The sequence below is a fragment of the Gobio gobio genome (assembly GCF_949357685.1).
Source record: "Gobio gobio genome assembly, chromosome: 20".
Lineage (NCBI taxonomy): Eukaryota > Metazoa > Chordata > Actinopteri > Cypriniformes > Gobionidae > Gobio > Gobio gobio.
Window position 1 is genome coordinate 3,191,885 of NC_137113.1, and position 22,440 is coordinate 3,214,324.

General features: G+C 40.6%; 1 protein-coding gene across 7 annotated transcripts in view; it reads left to right on the forward strand.

Annotated features, from left to right (window-relative positions):
• Nucleotides 1-22,440, forward strand: part of dlg5b.1 (discs, large homolog 5b, tandem duplicate 1) — a 106,029-nt gene that overhangs the window by 45,801 nt on the left and 37,788 nt on the right. For 4 of the 7 annotated variants that reach the window (XM_079801349.1, XM_079801353.1, XM_079801352.1 and 1 more), the window contains 10 exons: nucleotides 4,300-4,612; nucleotides 5,887-6,117; nucleotides 6,188-6,372; nucleotides 7,684-7,809; nucleotides 12,147-12,279; nucleotides 12,387-12,514; nucleotides 16,371-16,546; nucleotides 16,633-16,736; nucleotides 20,667-20,759; nucleotides 20,834-21,691. In XM_079801349.1, coding sequence (XP_079657475.1) covers nucleotides 4,300-4,612; nucleotides 5,887-6,117; nucleotides 6,188-6,372; nucleotides 7,684-7,809; nucleotides 12,147-12,279; nucleotides 12,387-12,514; nucleotides 16,371-16,546; nucleotides 16,633-16,736; nucleotides 20,667-20,759; nucleotides 20,834-21,691 — 2,347 coding nt within the window. Of the gene's footprint in view, nucleotides 1-4,299; nucleotides 4,649-5,886; nucleotides 6,118-6,187; nucleotides 6,373-7,683; nucleotides 7,810-12,146; nucleotides 12,280-12,386; nucleotides 12,515-16,370; nucleotides 16,547-16,632; nucleotides 16,737-20,666; nucleotides 20,760-20,833; nucleotides 21,692-22,440 lie in introns of all 7 variants that reach the window. The other 3 variants (XM_079801348.1, XM_079801351.1, XM_079801350.1) reach the window with 1 other exon arrangement.

Consider the following 22,440-nt stretch of genomic DNA (forward strand, 5'->3'; position numbering starts at 1 on the left):
ACGTGCATCTATCCATCATAAAAGTGTATCTATCCATCATAAACGTGCATTTATCATAAAAGTGCATCTATCCATCATAAAAGTGCATCTATCCATCATAAAAGTGCATCTATCCATCATAAAAGTGTATCTATCCATCATAAACGTGCATTTATCATAAAAGTGCATCTATCCATCATAAAAGTGCATCTATCCATCATAAACGTGCATCCATCCATCATAAACGTGCATCTATCCATCATAAACGTGCATCTATCCATCATAAACGTGCATCTATCCATCATAAAAGTGTATCTATCCATCATAAAAGTGTATCTATCCATCATAAAAGTGTATCTATCCATCATAAAGTGCATCTATCCATCATAAAAGTGCATCTATCCATCATAAACGTGCATCTATCCATCATAAACGAGCATCTATCCATCATAAACGTGCATCTATCCATCATAAACGTGTATCTATCCATCATAAAAGTGTATCTTTCCATCATAAAAGTGTATCTATCATCATAAAGTGCATCTATCCATCATAAACGTGCATCTATCCATCATAAACGTGCATCTATCCATCATAAAAGTGTATCTGTCCATCATAAACGTGCATCTATCCATCATAAACGTGCATCTATCCATCATAAACGTGCATCTATCCATCATAAAAGTGTATGTCCATCATAAACGTGCATCTATCCATCATAAACGTGCATCTATCCATCATAAACGTGCATCTATCCATCATAAACGTGCATCTATCCATCATAAAAGTGTATGTCCATCATAAACGTGCATCTATCCATCATAAACGTGCATCTATCCATCATAAACGTGCATCTATCCATCATAAAAGTGCATTTATCATAAAAGTGCATCTATCCATCATAAAAGTGCATCTATCCATCATAAAAGTGCATTTATCATAAAAGTGCATCTATCCATCATAAAAGTGCATCTATCCATCATAAAAGTGCATCTATCCATCATAAAAGTGCATTTATCATAAAAGTGCATCTATCCATCATAAAAGTGTATCTATCCATCATAAAAGTGCATCTATCCATCATAAAAGTGCATCTATCCATCATAAAAGTGCATCTATCCATCATAAAAGTGCATTTATCATAAAAGTGCATCTATCCATCATAAAAGTGTATCTATCCATCATAAAAGTGTATCTATCCATCATAAAGTGCATCTATCCATCATAAAAGTGTATCTATCCATCATAAACGTGCATCTATCCATCATAAACGTGCATCTATCCATCATAAACGTGCATCTATCCATCATAAAAGTGTATCTATCCATCATAAAAGTGTATCTATCCATCATAAAAGTGTATCTATCCATCATAAAAGTGTATCTATCCATCATAAAGTGCATCTATCCATCATAAAAGTGTATCTATCCATCATAAACGTGCATCTATCCATCATAAACGTGCATCTATCCATCATAAACGTGTATCTATCCATCATAAAAGTGTATCTATCCATCATAAAAGTGTATCTATCATCATAAAGTGCATCTATCCATCATAAACGTGCATCTATCCATCATAAACGTGCATCTATCCATCATAAAAGTGTATCTGTCCATCATAAACGTGCATCTATCCATCATAAACGTGCATCTATCCATCATAAACGTGCATCTATCCATCATAAAAGTGTATGTATCCATCATAAACGTGCATCTATCCATCATAAACGTGCATCTATCCATCATAAACGTGCATTTATCCATCATAAACGTGTATCTATCCATCATAAAAGTGCATCTGCCCATCATACAAGTGCATTCATCCATCATAAAAGTGTATCTATCCATCATAAAAGTGCATCTGCCCATCATACAAGTGCATTCATCCATCATAAACGTGCATCTATCCATCATAAACGTGCATCTATCCATCATAAAAGTGTATCTGTCCATCATAAAAGTGCATCCATCCATCATAAAAGTGCATCCATCCATCATAAACGTGCATCTATCCATCATAAACGTGCATCTATCCATCATAAACGTGCATCTATCCATCATAAACGTGCATCTATCCATCATAAAAATGTATCTGTCCATCATAAAAGTGCATCTGCCCATCATAAAAGTGCATCCATCCATCATAAAAGTGTATCTATCCATCATAAACGTGCATCTATCCATCATAAACGTGTATCTATCCATCATAAACGTGCATCTATCCATCATAAAGTGCATCTATCCATCATAAACGTGCATCTATCCATCATAAACGTGCATCTATCCATCATAAAAGTGTATCTGTCCATCATAAACGTGCATCTATCCATCATAAACGTGCATCTATCCATCATAAAAGTGTATCTGTCCATCATAAAAGTGCATCTGACCATCATAAAAGTGCATCCATCCATCATAAAAGTGTATCTATCCATCATAAAAGTGTATCTATCCATCATAAAAGTGCATCTGCCCATCATACAAGTGCATTCATCCATCATAAACGTGCATCTATCCATCATAAACGTGCATCTATCCATCATAAACGTGCATCTATCCATCATAAAAGTGTATCTGTCCATCATAAAAGTGCATCTATCCATCATGAAAGTGCATCTATCCATCATAAAAGTGCATCTATCCATCATAAAAGTGCATCCATCCATCATAAAAGTGCATGTATCCATCATAAAAGTGCATCTATCCATCATAAAAGTGCATGTATCCATCATAAAAGTGCATCTATCCATCATGAAAGTGCATCTATCCATCATGAAAGTGCATCTATCCATCATGAAAGTGCATCTATCCATCATAAAAGTGCATGTATCCATCATAAAAGTGCATCTATCCATCATGAAAGTGCATCTATCCATCATAAAAGTGCATCTATCCATCATACAAGTGCATCCATCCATCATACAAGTGCATGTATCCATCATAAAAGTGCATCCATCCATCATAAAAGTGCGTCCATCCATCATAAAAGTGCATCCATCCATCATACAAGTGCATCCATCCATCATAAAAGTGCATCCATCCATCATAAAAGTGCGTCCATCCATCATACAAGTGCATCCATCCATCATACAAGTGCATCCATCCATCATAAAAGTGCATCTCTCCATCATAAAAGTGCATCTATCCATCATAAAAGTGCATGTATCCATCATAAAAGTGCATCCATCCATCATGAAAGTGCATCTATCCATCATACAAGTGCATGTATCCATCATAAAAGTGCATCCATCCATCATAAAAGTGCATCTATCCATCATACAAGTGCATCTATCCATCATAAAAGTGCATCCATCCATCATAAAAGTGCATCTATCCATCATAAAAGTGCATCTATCCATCATACAAGTGCATCCATCCATCATACAAGTGCATGTATCCATCATAAAAGTGCATCCATCCATCATAAAAGTGCATCCATCCATCATAAAAGTGCATCCATCCATCATAAAAGTGCATCCATCCATCATACAAGTGCATGTATCCATCATAAAAGTGCATCCATCCATCATAAAAGTGCATCTATCCATCATAAAAGTGCATCTATCCATCATACAAGTGCATCCATCCATCATACAAGTGCATGTATCCATCATAAAAGTGCATCCATCCATCATAAAAGTGCGTCCATCCATCATAAAAGTGCATCTATCCATCATAAAAGTGCATCTATCCATCATAAAAGTGCATCTATCCATCATAAAAGTGCATCTCTCCATCATAAAAGTGCATCTCTCCATCATAAAAGTGCATCTATCCATCATAAAAGTGCATCTATCCATCATAAAAGTGCATCTCTCCATCATAAAAGTGCATCTCTCCATCATAAAAGTGCATCTCTCCATCATAAAAGTGCATCTCTCCATCATATTACTGCTCCACACGGCTCTGGGGGGTTAATAAAGGCCTTCTGAAGTGAAGTGGCACGTTTGTATAAGAAAAATATCCATATGTAAAACTTTATAGACTAAAATAACTAGCTTCCGGCGGATCGCCATACACATTTTCAGGCCTTTAACATTAAAGTCTCATCCATTTTTTCCCCTAAGTGAATTTCAATAAAAAACGTGAGTAACTTACATGTGTATTTTACCTTGTTTTACGCTGTTCCTGTACTACTTTGAGTTATGACTCTTGGGTAACAAAATTTCAAGTGTCTAGTTTGAAATAAGACCAGATTTATGAATATAGACCATAGGGTTTAAGAGCTGCAGACATTTCATGTCGTTTTTAGAATATTCTCAAAAAAAGTGGTGCAAGTTAAGAGGTTAAAGCAGAGTGAAATATTGATCTCTTTCAGGTTTGAGAGTCTCCAGCAGGAGCTGAATAAGATGTCCGCCCAGAACGAGGAGCTGCAGAGAGAAACCGACCGCCTACAGATGGAGAACACGCGCTATAAGACCCTGCAGCTGAAGGCGGTGAAAGACGGCGAGAAGCTGAAGGAGGAGAGAGACTCCGTGCTAAACGAATACAGGCTGATCATGAGCGAGAGAGATCAGGTCATCAAGGAGGTGGACAAGCTGCAGACCGGACTGGAGGCGGCCGAGGCCAAACTCAAGAACACGTCTAGCGAGAGGAGGGTCGCCAGTGAGGAGCTCGAGGCCCTTAGACAGGTCAAACACACACAACTACTAAAGACGACACTTGAAGTAAATATGAAACGTGTTCACAAACTTTTTGACTTGAGATGAGGCCGTAATCAAACATGCTTTCTTTCATTTAAAGTCTGATTCATTTAAAAGATTCACTGATGTCCCCAATCGATGATATATGAACCCTAAACTTTAAAGTCGGCATGAAATCAAATTTTACAATTCGTATTTTTATATTTAATATAGTTGTGTCGATTATAACTGATTTATCTGTGCACTTCATTAATTTAAAAAAAATGTATTTACCCTTATAATCTTTAATCAAATACGTCAACTTTCCCTCCCCCATCGAAACGACTTCTCTTCTCTTCCTGTCATGTGCTATGGCGTGAGGGCGGGGTTATCTTGAGGCAAAAAGAGAGAAATATATGATAAATAAAAGCTTTTTTTATATAAAAATTACTCAATTTAGTCGGACAGCTTGTCGTGACGGCTCGCACTTAGGAATGCAGCGTGTGTGAACGCGCTTACCGCCCCCTAATAAGGGAGAGCAGAGGAAAACATTTTACAGAAATAAAGCCATAAAAGCCTTAACATTTGTGAAATCTGTAGCATAAACCAGCGAAAAGTGAGGATATATGCTCAGTAACATGCGTAGAAAAGATTTAGAGAGAAAATACATTTATTTAAAGGGTTAGTTCACCCAAAAATGAAAATTCTGTCATTAATTCCTCACCCTCATGTCGTTCGACACTCGTCAGACCTCCGTTCATCTTCAGACACAAATGAAGATATTTTAGTGTAAAGCTGATGCTGAGAAAGGCTTCAGATAGGCCTCCATTGGCATTCAGTACATTTACACTCACAAGACCCATAAAAGGCACTAAAAACGTCGCTACAAAGTTCATCTCACCTCAGTGACTCTACAATCATTTTACGATGCGACGACAATAGTTTTTGTGCACAAAAAAAAATCAAAATAACACCAAACTTGTTCTTGTCTTCCGTGTGTGCCTCCACGACGCATGCGCGAGAATATAAATCTAAAGAATGCTTTCAGCACCTTGTTGAATCAATGCCACGTAGCAGTTCTGAAGGCGAAAGGGGGTCAAACACAGTATTAGTATGTGTTAGTGTGTGTTCCTAATAATACTTTAGGCGAGTGTACGTCACGATAAGAAGAAAAAGACGATCTTAACTTCCGTTTCACGCCGACTTTAAAGAAAACAAGCTCCCCAACATCGCCTCTGTCACGCATTTGCTTGTTGATGGTTTGACGTCTGTTGTGTGTGCAGGAACTGAACTCGGCTCTGCTGGACCGGGACCGGGCGATCCGGGAGAAGACGGAGCTGCTGGAGAAGTACTGTCACGAGGTGCAAGACAAGGCGGAGACGCAGAAGGAGCTGAGCCAGGCCTGTAAGGACATCGAGATGGTGCGAGAGGAGCGGGACGTGGCCCGTAAAGAGCGGACGGAGGCCATTATCCAAAGAGACCAGCTCCTGAGAGAATACTACCAGGCCAGACAGGTACATGTCCTGTGTTCAGACGACACATGGGCGTGCATGGTTATGTCATTTTAATTGAATTTCTCTGCAGAAGCAGGACAGTGCAACGCTGGACATGGAGCGCGTCAGTAAAGAGCTGGAGGTTTTGAGGAAACAGTGCGAGGCCGTTTCGGAGGAGCTTCAGGAGGCTGTGCAGGAAGCAGAAGTGGCGAAATGTCGGAGAGATTGGGCTTTCCAGGAGAGAGACAAGATCGTAGCAGAGAGAGAGAGCATACGGTGAGAAGATGCAACCAAAAAAGTCAAGTTTGGTCAATTTTATCATCATACACGTTCACGTCATATCCGATCTGTGCCACATGAGAGGGAAAAATCAGAATTGACCAATCGGTAAGCCCCTCCCATTGAACGCAGATGAGCCAATGGCAGTTGAGTATCAGTTGTGCTGGGACCGGAACTCAGACATCTTTAGGTTTCAGCGCCATAGAGAATCATTGGAAAATCCGAAGCTGTCATCGGTTTGATGGTGTTTATGCTACAAAAATGCTCAAATGTCGTGCCTGAGGTACTGCAACACTGATTCCAGGGATCCTGAGAGGATTTTCTGTTTGTCAAACTCTCATTAAGTTACTATTAAAGTTAGTAATTCCCTGCTAACGTACAAACCGACTAACTATAACTAACTGTTCTCATGCAACGGTGTAGGTCAGAAACACAAGCGTCTACATTTCAGTGCATCTCTCCATATCAAACTGATTAAATGTGAATTTATGTAATCTTACCCTGCAGTACATGAACACTGTTGATCCTGGATGTTATCATCTGCGATCGTAACAAGAGGCTTCTCCCGTTTGCATTGAGATCTGTAAACCATCGCTTCCAAATTAATCTCACCATATTTATTTTACTTCTGTGAGTTTAGAAATGTTTAAAGGTCTGCATTATATGTCTTATAAGGAGGACTCCTATTTTGACGGGTGTTATAGTCAACGGGTAGTGAAAGGGAGAGCTTGCGCGCAGTTTATCGGAGTTGTTTTGCAGATACAAAGTTCACCAGTTAATAACTGCACCCCCGAAAAGCATAAGCTCTGTGTATATGTTTGTTTACTGTGAGTGTTTTTGTGTAATTTGCTGTGTATGTTAATGGTAATGCCACGGAGAGAGGGCTAGAGAGAGAGAGAGAGACGGTAATGCGCACTTATGCTTTGTTTGTTTGTTCAGCTCTTACGATTATTTTTTTGGAGTGAAAAAGGACATAATAAACTTGATAAACCCTCAGTAAAGTTTGGCCATCATTCGGACAGGGTATACGCTACAATCTGTGTCCAAAAACATCTTGGGATAAGGTTTTCACGCTGACAGCTGTACATTGTAAGATATAGCAACTCTGTTTGTTTGTCCGAGTTAGCAACAGTAACTAAGGGGGGCGGGGCTTACCGATAGGTCAATTGGGTCACTATGCAGTGTAAATGGGGCCTATGCTTCATAAAACAGGACCAAAGCAGACAGCTTTCATTTCATGAGCAAAAATTGTTCATAAGGTCCTATAAATTATTGCCATGTTTGTCTGTGTGTGTTTGTGTGTATCAGGACGTTGTGTGATAACCTGCGACGCGAGAGGGACCGAGCGGTCAGCGATCTCGCCGATGCTCTGAGAAACCTCGACGACCTGCGGAAACAAAAGAACGACGCAGTGCGAGAACTGAAGGAGCTGAAGTGAGTCTCAGAAACACACACCATCACATCAGGGAATCGACTGTGTCCATCTAGAACAGGGGTCTCAAACTCATCTGGGGGCCGCTGGAGTAGACTCTGGGGCAGGCTGGGAGATTGATAATGAAGATTGGATCAGTTTTGTTACTTTTTTTGGAATACTTGAAACACTTTTTATGTGTAATACTTGATGCGGATCAAGTATTACACATAAAAAGTGTTTCAAGTATTCCAAAAAAATTAACAAAACTGATCCAATCTTCTCAATCTTTATTATCATTAGTAGTTCTTCAACATGAATGTTTCTTCTGAACATGAACTGTTCCTCTGAATTTGAACTAAATATAGCCTATAGAAATTAAATCATGTAATATAAAATAAGGAATAATTTAAATTTTATTTTAAATAATAGACAAATTCACAGCAAGGCCGTAACAGGTCAAACAGAACAGTGAGCGAAATTCTAGGTCTAATTCTAGTTGGGAAATAATCTTTTTGGGACTATTTGTAAACAATATTTGCATTAATTTGCGCCAAATATATTATTAGTCCCGATATTTTTCGCATGAGTGAGTGAATAAATACATAGATCCGCGAAACTCTTTCGAATTCTCTAGTGGTCTGGTGGTATAATTTTTGTCAACCATGTCAAAGGTTCCGGGTTCTAATCCGCTCTCATATAGTTTTTCTTCATTAAAATCAAAGATGTTCATCAATGCTTGTATATTAAGACCATGGACACGTTTGTGTGCATTTTGTTTTGTGATTTCACCGGAAAGAATAGAGTCTCTCAGCAACGGCATTAAGTGATAGATTGACCGCTCGTCTGTGTGTGAAGACTGAGCAGTGTGCACGAGCCAAAAGACAACTAAACCCCGCCTACTTTGATTTGATTGGCCATCTCAATCATTTTGACATTGACGAGCGCTGTTATGTGGCGTTCACACCGGACGCGATTCGCGCGAAGGTGGACGCGTGTACATTTTGAGTTTACTCGCGCGAATCGCGTGTGACATTCGCTGCACAACAGACGCAAATTCGTGTCATGGGCGGGGCTTCTGCCAGCGGCTCGTCTCGTTGCGAAATGGCTGACATGGGCTGTGTTTACACGTCTTTTTTGTGTTAAAATCTACTGTTAATGTGTGACAAAATGTAGTTTTAAGACTTTTTCAGTCGATAATGTAGTTGTTTAAAGCTCAAATCTGTGGTTTATTTATATAAAGAGTGCCTATTTGAACATTTTATCTGCCGTTGTCGGAGTTGTGAGCTCCAGCGGATCAGCGGCGCTCAGCGCACGTCAAAGCCGTCAACCTTTCCTCGGCCAGTCCTTCTGCCGTCTGCCGCTGGCTCTGATGACTCTGTGGTGTCTCGAGCTATAATTCGTCTTGTAACGGCCGATCTTTGGTCTCATGGATCTATAATTTGTTCCCTGGCAAATCGTTTAGGCTGAGGGCAAAGAGAAGTTTCATTACTTTATATTTTTAGGCTATAACTGTACGTTGCAGTTGTAACGTTAGCCTACTAGCACTGACTTTGAATGTTTGACTGCATTGTTTGCTTTATTTCATGTATAGCTTGTTATACATTACTTATACTTTTGTATTATTGATCATACATAAACTTGCATTTAACAAAAAGAGACTGGGTTGTGTTTCATGTCATTTAATGTTATCACAGTGATAATCATATTGTCTGAACCAGATATTAATATACAGATTTTCTCCTCATTGTTGTCACTACTAGAGCAAGCTCCTGATTGGTTAACGCGGCGCGAAATATCCGCCAAAGTTCAGATTTTTTAACTTGAGCGATTTGCGCGATTCCCGCGATTCGCACGTTCAAAACGCTCAATTCGCGTCCTTCGCGCCGCCTCAATCGCGCGAATCTCGCCGCCTCAATCGCACGAATCGCGCCGCAGAATGCCATTTCGCGTCTCTGCATTGACTTAACATGTAAATCACTCGCGCGAATCGTGTCCGGTGTGAACGCACCATAAGACCACAATCGTTTCAACTGTCAGATCAGCTTCGTTCATCTGTTCCTGTCAATCACGCGGTGTCAACCAATTATATTGCACGAGGGAGGGGCGAGCCAACTCTCTCTCTCTCTCACACACACACACACACACACACATACACACACACACACACACAAAGGAGGCAGCAAGCGCTGCACACGCAACGACTCAGCAAAAAGGTGTTTTTCAGAGCAACACTAACACTAAACTTTGATGTCAAGAAGGGGGCCACAAAATATCATCCTGCGGGCCGCGAGTTTGAGACCATCTTTTTGCCTAGAACATAATTTTACCTTCTGTTAATGATACATGAGCATCTAAATATTTCTGCGTGTGAACGGGACGCTGTACTAAAATACTGAATCTTGAATCGTGAATCACTCACAGTAGGGCTGCAACTAACGATTATTTTAATAATCGATTAATCTGTTGATTATTTTTTAGATTAATCTGTGAATCGGATATTAAAAAAAATCCCAATCCTTTATTCAAAAACAGAACTGACAGTGCAAATTCACAGTGCAAAAAATCTTCAGCAAGTGCACAGGTTGCTGAAATAAATCATTCTTTATAACAACTTGCATACAACATTCCTTATAGATTAAATATGGATTAAATAATTAATATATAATAAATATAATGAATCCTTATTAAAACTAAAGAGGGGATTTTCTGTGTTTTGTTGTTCGATTAATATTAAGAGCACAAATGGAAGCAGGTTAATGGACTGCTGTCACTTTAAGACCGAATGCTGACCGAAAATGACAATAGATATTAGTCGTAGTTTTTGTCATTCAAAGCTGGTTTTGATTTTCGTCTAGTTTTTGTCTGTGAAAAATGTTGTTGATTAAAATATTGGCAAATTATTTGTCAACGAAATTAACATAGCAACAGATTGAAAAATGAATGGGCCAAAAAAGGCAAGTGTTTTAAAACGTCTTGCAAACTACACCACCCCTGCTTTACTGCTGTTATTAAAGGGTTAGTTCACTCAAAAATGAAAATTATGTCATTAATTCCTCACCCTCATGTCCCTCGACACCCGTCAGACCTCCGTTCATCTTCAGACACAAATGAAGATATTTTAGTGTAAATCTGATGCTGAGAAAGGCTTCAGATAAGCCTCCATTGGCATTCAGTACATTTACACTCACAAGACCCATAAAAGGCACTAAAAACGTCATTACAAAGTCCATCTCACCACAGTGACTCTACAATAATTTTACGAAGCGACGACAATAGTTTTTGTGCGCAAAAAAAAATCTAAATAACGACTTTATTCAACCTCTTCTTGTCTTCCGTGTGTGCCTCCACGACGCATGCGCGAGAATATGACGTAGCGCCGGCGTTCGGGAATCCATGAAATGCACACTTTAGCCCCATTTTGAGAACTACACCGAGACCTAAAGCATGATCAATGTAGAATTCAACAGCTTAGACACGCGCGTCTTCCTCTGCTTGTAAACAAATCGCTTCTGGGTCATGTGTCCGAACGGCGGATCTGCGTCATATTCTCGCGCATGCGTCGTGGAGGCACACACGGAAGACAAGAACAAGCTGGATAAAGGTGTTATTTAGATTTTTTTTTGCGCACAAAAACTAATGTCGTCGCATCGTAAAATTATTGTAGAGTCACTGTGGTGAGATGGACTTTGTAACGACGTTTTTAGTGCCTTTTATGCATCTTGTGAGTGTAAATGTACTGAATGCCAATGGAGGCCTATCTGAAGCCTTTCTCAGCATCAGCTTTACACTAAAATATCTTCATTTGTGTTCTGAAGATGAACGGAGGTAACTTGTCATGCTTGTCAAGCTGGATAACGAGTAAACAAGCACCAGAAGAGCTACTGGAGGGACGTCGCGCTCCTCACTTCCAAACGGAACAAAAGTGGGATTTTGTAGTGACTTAACGTTCCCCTGCTGTTGAACTCCTTCCTCCTCATCTGGTTTTAGGTGCTGATTCACCACCGTGGTGCTCCCGTGCCATGTCGCGTCGCTTTCGCTGCAATTAACACACTTTTTGGATTTATTAATGGCGCTTTTCGACTGGTACGGCTCGGTTTGCTCTTCCGCTGCGTGGTACGACGGGTACGGCTCGCCCGCTTCCACTCTGCTTTGTGCTCAACCGTGCTTTTTTTATACTCAAACATCTCCACGTCTTATTGACGGGCATAATAGTCGCGCGACACAACGAATCAATAATGAAATTCGTTGCCAACTCTTTTAATTATCGAATTTTATCGATTTTATCGATTCGTTGTTGCAGCCCTAACTCTCAGACTCACTGTTATCAGGTTGGAGTAAATTAGGTGAACTGTTTCAGGGAATGCATGGAGGAGCAGCTGGAGAAGGAGGCGCGTTTTCGGCAGCTGATGGCCCACAATTCCCACGACTCGGCTATCGATACGGACTCGCTGGAGTGGGAAACAGAGACGGTGGAGTTTGAGAGGAGTGCGGTATGTACGCCAACTCTCAAAGCTGTGACCAACCTCCAAAACTGTTATAAACATTTATAAATGTATGAAAAGTTTCAACACATCACCTTGTCTGATCTGTCGTACAGGACGACATGGATTTGAGTGCTTTTGGGTTTGATATTGCCGAGGGGGTGAGCGACCCGTATCTCCAAGGGGATTATGGGATATTTGTGAGCAAGGTGGACAAAGGAAGTATTGCAGAGGGCAGGCTGAGGTGGGTGAACTCTGTGTTCTTGGTCTTCTGAAGAACATAAGTCAAGTCAACTTTATTTATATAGCGCTTTTAACAATGCAGATTGTTTCAAAGCAGCTTTACAGTGTTAAAGAGCACCTATCATGGAATTTTGAAATTTACCTTTCATGTAGTGTGTAACATAGATCTAAGTGAACAAAAACATCCTGTGATAGCTTGAAATATGACAGTGCACCGTATATATAGTTATTTTCTTTCAAAAGTAAGAGTCGACTCGGAGTCATTTTTAAGAATCGTTAGAAGACCGAAGCTTTTTCTCTGACTAGTTGACGTCAACTTGTCAAGTTATTTGAATACGATACGCCCACTTATTGAGCTCCAAGACGCCAGTGAAAACTAGAAAACATCATGGCCACGAGACGCCAGTGAAAACTAGAAAACATCATGGCCACGAGACGCTGTGTTCTGAAGTGCGACTCAAAAGCAAACTTTTTTCATCTGCCCAAGGATGAGCATTTGAAGACTAGGTGGCTTGAAGACAAACCATACATCGTCGCGATTGAGTGTTTATTAGTCGTCAAATGTATGTTTCGCGATCTCAGGAAGCTTTTATTATGGACTTCTATTATGGCACATGGTTCTTCTTCGTCTGTCTGTACCATATATGGATTACATGTGCACAGAGCGCCCTCCGGCTGCCAGTATGAATTGAAAACAACACATAAGAGACTCAATCGCTCATGATTAGGCTATTTCTGCGCATTTTGAGGAAGTATTGAATAAAAAATACTCCTCTGTTTAGAAATTTGACACAGACATATGAGAATCTATCAATATGTCTCCTCATCTGCACACTTTTGAACTAAAAGCCCTGAGGGATGTTGATTTGTCGCGAGTCTTCGTGAGGAGTTTTTTTATGAATGAGATCAGCTGAGGCTCATATTACAATCAAACAGTACCGACGCGGTTTTCATATTCATAACTCCTGACACATATTAACAAATTACTGTCATTATAAGACTTTGATGGGCGTTCCGTTTCCGAAAATATCTGCACAGACTATACCAATCACAACTGACTGGGTCATCGGACCAATCAGCGCAGATTAGCGTCACGTAAAGGCGGGGTTTTGAAAAGTGAATCACTAAAGGAATCATTTGAGAATCGCTGTCAAAACAGGTAAAAATAAATGCATATTATAAGAAAACTAAAGTCTTTTTTGTCATTGCATGCATGCAAAACTGTTGTTGGGGACTTCTAAAACAATATTTGGAACATTTTAAATGCCATGATAGGTGCTCTTTAAAGGGTTAGTTCACCCAAAAATGAAAATTCTGTCATTAATGACTTCCCCTCATGTCGTTCGACACCCGTCAGACCTCCGTTCATCTTCAGACACAAATGAAGATATTTTAGTGTAAATCTGATGGCTCTGAAAGGCCTCCATTGGCTCAATGGCACTTTACACTCTCAAGACCCTTAAAAGACACTAAAGACGTCGTTACAATTAGGGGTGCACCGATCCGACTTTTTCAGTCCCGATACCGATACCGATGCCTGTGCTTTGTGTATCTGTCGATACCCGATACCGATCCGATATATTGTTGAATTAATAATAAACTGTATATCTTCCACCTTATACCTTCCTTGAAGAGACTAAAGGCACCAGACTTTACTAACTAAACATAACTAAGACAAAATAACAGATGAATGTAAAGTGTTGAATTCTTATTTATTTAAAAAACAATTGTGCTTTCAAATCTAAAATAGAATGTAATCAAACTTCTTTAAATAAATAAAATGTAGCAGTGGAAACAAAAAACAGTCAAACATACAATAGTAATCTGACAGTTACCAAACATTTTTTACACTACAGATCATTGTTTTGGTATATAATCATATCAATATTAAAAAGTAGCATTACAAATTAACAAATAATCTTAATTTTCTGCCATATGCAATTTAATAAAAATGATCAGCTAGCTAATAACAACTTTGTTCGGGTTTCACCTCACTCCTGTCTAAATGATTGTAGGCTAGGCCTATTTATTTTACTACACATTGTCAAGAGAAATAAGCTGAAATACTGTTGATAATTAAAAATAATTCTTACTACCCACTCTTGCTTAATTGGGTAAGCACTTGTGTTCTCATTTCAGATGCGTTCTGAGTAAATTAATAAACTGAGTTCATGAGTTCAGTGTTGGACAGATCAGTTGTTCTGGCCAGTCGTTAAAATGATTCTGTTCAAATGAGTCATTAGGTCACGAATCGGACATTTGCAGACACGTTGTGTGTGAATCCCGTCTGTAAGAACATCGCGAAAGATGTCAACACAAAGAAAACACTTCATAACTGAATAAAATTTGTCTCCCGTTTATTGAAAGTATGCTTTATGTCAGCTGGTAAGAGAAGAGGCAATGTTTTTTGAGCGCAATTCACAACCAGCGATATTTCAAGGACAAATTTGTCTGAATGTGTCACGTGCAACATGGTTTCGGTCTTCCGACCTTTTGATTTGGATTAATATGTGAAATATGAGAGCGAACACTGATTATTTTGAAGACCCAGAGAGCGCGCGCGGGGGAGGAGCTCTCAGATCGGTCTCTCTGTCACTCAGTCACAAGCGCATCTGTTCTACATCGCTCGCAAATCACAATAACTCATCAAATTAGGCTTTGGCGGCCGTCAAAAAATGTTCAATGCAGGAAAAACCCTGACTTTGCAGTAATACCCTCGAAACATTTAAGTTACTTTGCAGACATTGCGAACTAGTTCGCGTGGCAAGCGTGAAATATCTCCTCCACACAGCCGAGTCTCTTCTAGCATGCGACACACGTGAAGCTGACGAATGACGTCGGTTCTGCTGCGACGGAAAAAAACACCTGGATCGGCTTGTGGATCTGTTCATTTTTCCGATCCCCGATCCAGCTATTTTGTCAGTATCGCGGCCGATATCCGATCCTAATATCGGATCGGTGCACCCCTAGTTACAAAGTCCATCTCACTACAGTGGTTCTAAAATAACTTTATGAATCGGCGAGAATAGTTTTTGTGCGCAAAAAAACCCTAAATAACGACTTATATAGTGATGACGATTTCAAAACACGGCCTCATGAAGCTTCGAAGCGTTATGAATCAGTGAGTCGATTCAGCAGTTTGAATCGCCAAATTTCAGCAGTTTGGCGGTTTGACACGCGATCCGAATCATGATTCGACTCACTGATTCATAACGCTTCGAAGCTTCATGATGCCGTGTTTTGAAATCGTCATCACTATATAAGTCGTTATTTAGGGTTTTTTGCGCACAAAAACTATTGTCGCCGATTCATAAAGTTATTGTAGAGCCGCTGTAGTGAGATGGACTTTGTAACGACGTCTTTAGTGCCTTTTAAGGGTCTTGAGAGTGAACCGTGCATTGAGCCAATGGAGGCCTTTCAGAGCATCAGATTTACACTAAAATATCTTCATTTGTGTTCCGAAGATGAACGGAGGTCTGACGGGTGTCGAATGACATGAGGGTGAGGAATTAATGACAGAATTTTCATTTTTGGGTGAACTAACCCTTTAAACAGCAAAATAATGCAGCATCATTTTATTCAGCTGTATAGCCATTCTGGAGAAAACGCTGATGTCATCAGCTCATTTCAGTTATCATACAGTGACAGTGTGGGCTTTAGATCAGTAATTTAGTTTATATGGTTAATTTAGTTTAATATTTAGATTTATTTGGATATTTAGTTGAAAAATTTAGTGTCCCCAACTGAGCACGCTAAGCCAGAGGCAACAGTGGCAAGGAAACCAAAACCCATTCAGGAGACCTAATAGAGAAAAATAAACCTTGTGCGTTACTAACCAGTGTTTATTCACACCGCAGAGTGAATGATTGGCTGTTGAAGATAAACGATGTGGATCTGGCCAATAAGGACAGGAAGCAGGTCATAAAGGCGGTGTTCAGTGGAGGTGGGGTCATCAACATGGTGGTCCGCAGGAGGAAGTCTCTTGGAGGAAGGATGGTCACCTCTGTTCATCTTACACTGGCTGGGCATAAAGGTCAGATCATGGGTCTTCGTCTTTCAGTTGGTCCAGGGGATAAACAACCTTCATCAATGCACTGACTCTCCGCCTCTGTCTTGCAGATTGTGGTGTTGGGCTGGAGAGTGGCGTGTTCGTATCGTCTGTTTCTCCAGGCAGTCCTGCGGCCAGGGATGGTTCGGTGTGTCCCGGCGATCGGGTTCTCAATGTGAGTCCACTAGTTCGATTTCCGTTTGATCAGCACCAGTTCTCTGGAAGATCTCTCTCTAACTACTTACAACATTTGTAATTTATGACTTACTGAGAATAGTTTTATCAGGGATGTTTTGCAGTACTTGTGTGGATTGAACTGAAGTATGACCCCAAAGCTCTATGGTTTTAAGGGTTCCAGTGTTAATTTTGACAGCATATTTTGATTTAGATTTAGTCGTAGTCTTTTGACTAAAATGCCATTTAGTTTTAGTCATATTTTAGACACCTGAATTGTTTTTAGTTTTAGTCTAGTTTTAGTCAACTTAATATAAGATTTTAGTCGACTAAATCTACAGTAGTTTTAGTCTCCTAAAATCTAATGAGTTTAGTTAAATTGTAATACATTAAGCATTTAAGCATTACATAACCGACTGTCACTTGAACGGACATTTTGACATAATTTTGTTTTTGACATTAAAAATACACGAAAGAGAGAAAATTCACTTTTTTGTTTGTTTTTAAAAACATCTTTTATAACTTTGTATTTCTGTTTTAGTCAGTAGGCCATATCAGGTTAAGCTAAAGCTTCAAATAAGTTTGTTTATTTATTTTTTTAATTTCAGTTAACATTTATTTAATTTCAATTAACAAAGATTTTTTTTAATGGTTTTAGTGAACTATTATAACCCTGATACTTTATTGAATATGTGTCAAATACTGCTCTTTCCTCCTGACTATGAATTAAAAGGGAATTAAATTAAATACAGTTTATTGTGTAAGCAAAAATGAATATATAATGTGTGACTTTTAATTATAGACCAGCTGGAAATACACCAGGACTCTTATTTTGAAATCTCGCCTTACTATTGCAGTTGCAGGAGCTCATTCAAGTTCAGATGAGGAGATAAAATATGCATTGTTACAACCGTCTAAAACACATTACTATATAAACATCGTAAAGTAAACATTGTCATTATTCATCAGCATTAGTTCATAAACAATTGCCTGGCATAAATGTGTGTTATTGATTGATTGAGCCGCTCTGGAGCTGGATTGGGGGTGTGTGAGCCTGTAGGCCGTGTGTTTTCCAGCGGTTAGATCAGCTCAGATCAAATGTGCTCATCTGTTTGACACAACATCAGTTCTGACTGCATCTCTTCCCTAATCCACCCTCACTAACATTTTCGTCTCGTTTTTATTTGTTGACGAAAATGACAGTTGATTTTCGTTATAGTTTTTGTCATCCAACACTAGTTTTTATTTAGTTATCGTCTCGTTTTCGTCAGTGAAAAAAGGTCGTTGACGAAAATTATGACACAAATTATTCGTCAACGAAATTAACACTGAAGGGTTCCTATTATGCCCCTTTTTAAGATGTAAAATAAGTCTCTGATGTCCCCTGAGTGTGCATGTTAAGTTGAGCTCAAAATACCCCACAGATCATTTTTATAGCATGTTAAATTGTTGCTTTTTGATGGTGAGCAGCCATTTTGTGTGTCCCTTTAAATGCAAATGAGCGTATGTTCCCGGCCCTCTTTCTAGAAGAGGGCGGAGCTTCAAGAGCTCATGTCAGCAGCTCTGATGACCTCACGCAGACACACTGAAACTGTTCAGCCTTTTATGTTCAAACCGGAGTCGGACAATGATGGAGAGACTCAAGAAGAAGAGACAACATGTAGAACGAGACAGGACGTTTCTGGAGGGACAGTTGATGAGTTTATGAGTTAACGATCTTCAAGTCATTGATTAGCATATTCAGTCATGATAATCTATAAAGCGCTGGTGTGGGAACTGTTGTGAGATGAGCCAGAGAATATCTGCTGATGAAGAGAGAACAGGGATAGTTTAGTTTAATTACGGTTATAACTTATGATGTCATCTCGCTTTATGACATGCTATTGCATTTGCGTTGGTACTGTATCAATAAATGTGAAAGACTGACGACAGCTTGAGCGACTCCCAAATGTGCTCGACTACAACAACTCTTCCTCTTCTCAACATGTAAATGTTTGGGTTAGTGATGTCACTAGCTCGTTGTAGTCCCTATAGCCGTTTGTTGTAGTCCTTAAAAAGAGATTTCTGTAAAAGAAAATATCTCCCTTTGCTCTGAACTTTGAGCGTCGTAACTTTGCAGATGTTGTTCATGCTCAAACAGCGACACCACACACTCACTAAAGTTAGAAAAGTCAAATCTTTAACATTTGAAAACAAAGAAATGAAGACAGCCATAACTAGTAGTATTGTATAATAATCATTATTATTATTATTCAGTGATGGCAATGCTTCATGGGATTGATTTCATTTTAGGGTTCTTCCACTCTAGTTCGGTTCATTTGGTCCGAAGCCAAGGGAAAACAATTATACATTGTAGCATTTTTCAGCTTTTTTGGTTCCTTTTCACACTACACTGATTGCTTTGGTCCGAACTTGTTGAAAAACCAACCAAAATGCAGTCACATGACAACATCCACATCTCATTGGCCATGGCGTATTTCCTAAACTGCGACTGCGCGGGCTGGTTCACATCTATTACATTGTTTATATACACCACAATATGCAAACTATACATTTCTATAATGAAGCGTGGATGCGGCTTGAAAACAACGCTCTAATGCACTGCAAACGGCGAGTGCGCATCGCTCGTTTTCGAAAGTTGGGACCTAATATGGTCATCAGACCAAATTTCTATGAGGCTCCGCCACTCCTCACTACTCCAAGTTTGTCCGCGAGCCGCCATGCTAAAGTGCAAACTGTCAACAGACACTTCTTCATTACATTATGCACAGCGCAGCTGACTACGGCAGCTGGTTTAGTCCAAAAATGATCAGTACTTTTTGCAGTTGGTTCTGTTCGAGGTCGGATCACGTTCTCAACACAAACGAACCGCTCCAGAGTTTGTTTGAAAGCGCCCCGACTTGGTCCGCTTTTGGTGCGCACCAGAGTGTGATTGCTGCTTTCACACCTGACCAAACGAACCGCACCAAAGGGGAAAACCAACTCTAGTACGATTCAACCCAACTACATGAGGCAGGTGTGAAAGCACCCTAAGTAAACAATCATTGTATGTACATAAATCATTTCAAAATCCCTTTTGAAATGTTAATCTCAAAGCTAGATAGAAAGTTTTGAAGAGAGAACATGAATGAGAAAAATGCATCCCGATCCAGAGCTACTGAAACAGTCCTAAATTGGAAAGCTCTGATTGGTAGATAGAGTCAGTGGCGGTTCTACATTGAATTGCACCAAGCCTCCCAAACTATTTGTTAGTTTGTTAATATTTCTTTCTTTGTTAATTACATTATGACTCACATTACATAGGCCTATTTTTAATAAAAAATGGCGAAATTAGACAAAAGTGTATTCATTTGCCAGAATATATTTTTGTAATTTGTTCCAACATTTCTGACTTGAATAAGGAGATCAAATGTGTCGAGACGCGCTGCTTAAATTCGCGCCTCATCAGCCTCTGTGTGAACATAAAGCCCGCCTACTCTGATTTGATTGGTTTTCTCAAATATTTTGACATTGATGAGTGGTGACAGACCAATGAGGCTCAGATGAACACACACACCTCTGCTTCTGGGAGAGACCCAGTGAACTGTTCCCTGCGCCCACTCTCTCCTTCTCACACATACAACCAAAGTGCATGGCACCTTCTCAGCAAGCAGGGGCATCTGCAGTCTGTGCAGAGGGCGTCAATTTACCAATTCCCCACTCAGTGAAACGATAGATATAAAACCCCTTCGCGGCACAGAGGATTATTATTTTTTTTTAACTGCTTGTGCCGCCCCCCATGTGTCATGAAAAAATGCCGTGTTTCATCCGTGCCCAAAACCGCTACTGGATAGAGCTGAAGCTCATTTGCATATATTCTTGCTCAGATCAATATTCATTACGCTGTATGTTGAGCATATCTGTTTTACGGTTGTTTAATTTTCTCTGGCAGATAAACGGAATTTCGTTGGATAATAAATCCGTGAGTGAATGTGAGAATCTCCTGCGGAGCTGCAGAGATTCGGTTTCGCTTTCCCTCCTGAAGGTGAGACATTATTGATCATTGTTTATTTCCTGATTGATCAGCTGACTCATTACTGTCGTTTCTCCTCATCCCAGTTCTTTCCACAGAGTCTTTCCGGTCAGAGTATCGCCGAGAGCCAGCGTGACTGTGAGAGGAACTCCAACGGGAAGTCAGGTGATCACCTGCGGCCCTGCAGGAAGCAGCCCACCAGCAACCACTCGTCCCATAAAGACATGTACAGCCCCACACGTGAGGTGGAGAGCGACCGCGGTCAGCGTGGCTCTCTGTATCGCTCAGAGCCGTACCATGAGATCTGCCTGCATCCCAACTCTAAACGACCCCTCACCTTTCACCCCATCTCCCCCGGCGACTGCATCACTGTAGAGATGGGTCAGGAGAGGCGGAAACAAAGCGGCGGCACGTGGCCGAAAATGGTAGCGGTTGCAATGACGACTGCGGACAGCATCCCACCGCTCTCTATTTTTAAGACCCCAAAGAAGCGGAAGTCGATATTCGACGCAGACATGTTTAAACGGCCGGAGACGCCGTCCAAGCTGGACTACCTCAGTTTGTCCCAGATGCCCAAACATTCCCCACAGAGCTCTTGGACGGAAGGGACGCCACAGATCCCACCTGACCCGCCCAAACGCAGCGACTCCTTCAAGTTTAAACACAAAGCACAGGGAAGCTCCGCCTCCGATTCCACCATTACCACCAGCTCCCCCCCGGCCACGCCCATTCAAACCGCGCCCGCAGACAAAACCACGCCTGATTTTGAAAATCGAGACCGCAATGGGAATGTTCTTCAGAGACAGGGGTCTGGCGGCGGAGGGCCGTTTACGGAGGAAGTGCCTGGACAGGGCGCAGATGAACTGGAGATGAGGAGAGGAAGGCCGAACTCTGCACCTGCTCAACGCCGCACCCTCACGCCCCTTAAGATGCCGTTCCCACAGGTGCTGCACCTCACAAACCCTACTGGATCAGATTTGAAATGCAAAAATATAAAGCCTCTAAATCAGGGGTGTCCAATCCTGCTCCTGCAGAGTTTAGCTCCAACCCCAATTAAAGGGTTAGTTCACCCAAAAATGAAAATTCTGTCATTAATTACTCACCCTCACGTCGTTCGAGACCCGTAAGACCTCCGTTCATAATCGGAACACAAATGAAGATATTTTTGTTGAAAGCTGATGGCTGAGATAGGCCTCCATTGGCATTCAGTACACTTATACTCCCAAGACGGATAAAAGGCACTCAAAACATCGTTACAAAGTCCATCTCACCACAGTGACTCTACAATAATCTTACGATGCGACGACAATAGTTTTTGTGCGCAAAAAAGATCAAAATAACACCTTTTTCCAACTTGTTACTGCCTTCCGCGTGTGCCTCCACGACGCATGCGCGAGAATATGACGCAGATCCGGCGTTCGGACACATGACCCAGAAGTGATTTGTTTACAAGCAGAGGAAGACGCGCGTATCTCAGCTGTTGGATTCTACATTGATCGTGCTTTAGGTCTCGGCGTAGTTCTCAAAATGGGGTTAGAGTGTGCATTTCATGGAATCCCGAGCCCCGGCGCTACGTCATATTCTCGCGCATGCGTCGTGGAGGCACACGCGGAAGGCAATAACAAGCTGGATAAAGGTGTTATTTTGATTTTTTTTTTGCGCACAAAAACTATTGTCGTCACATCGTAAGATT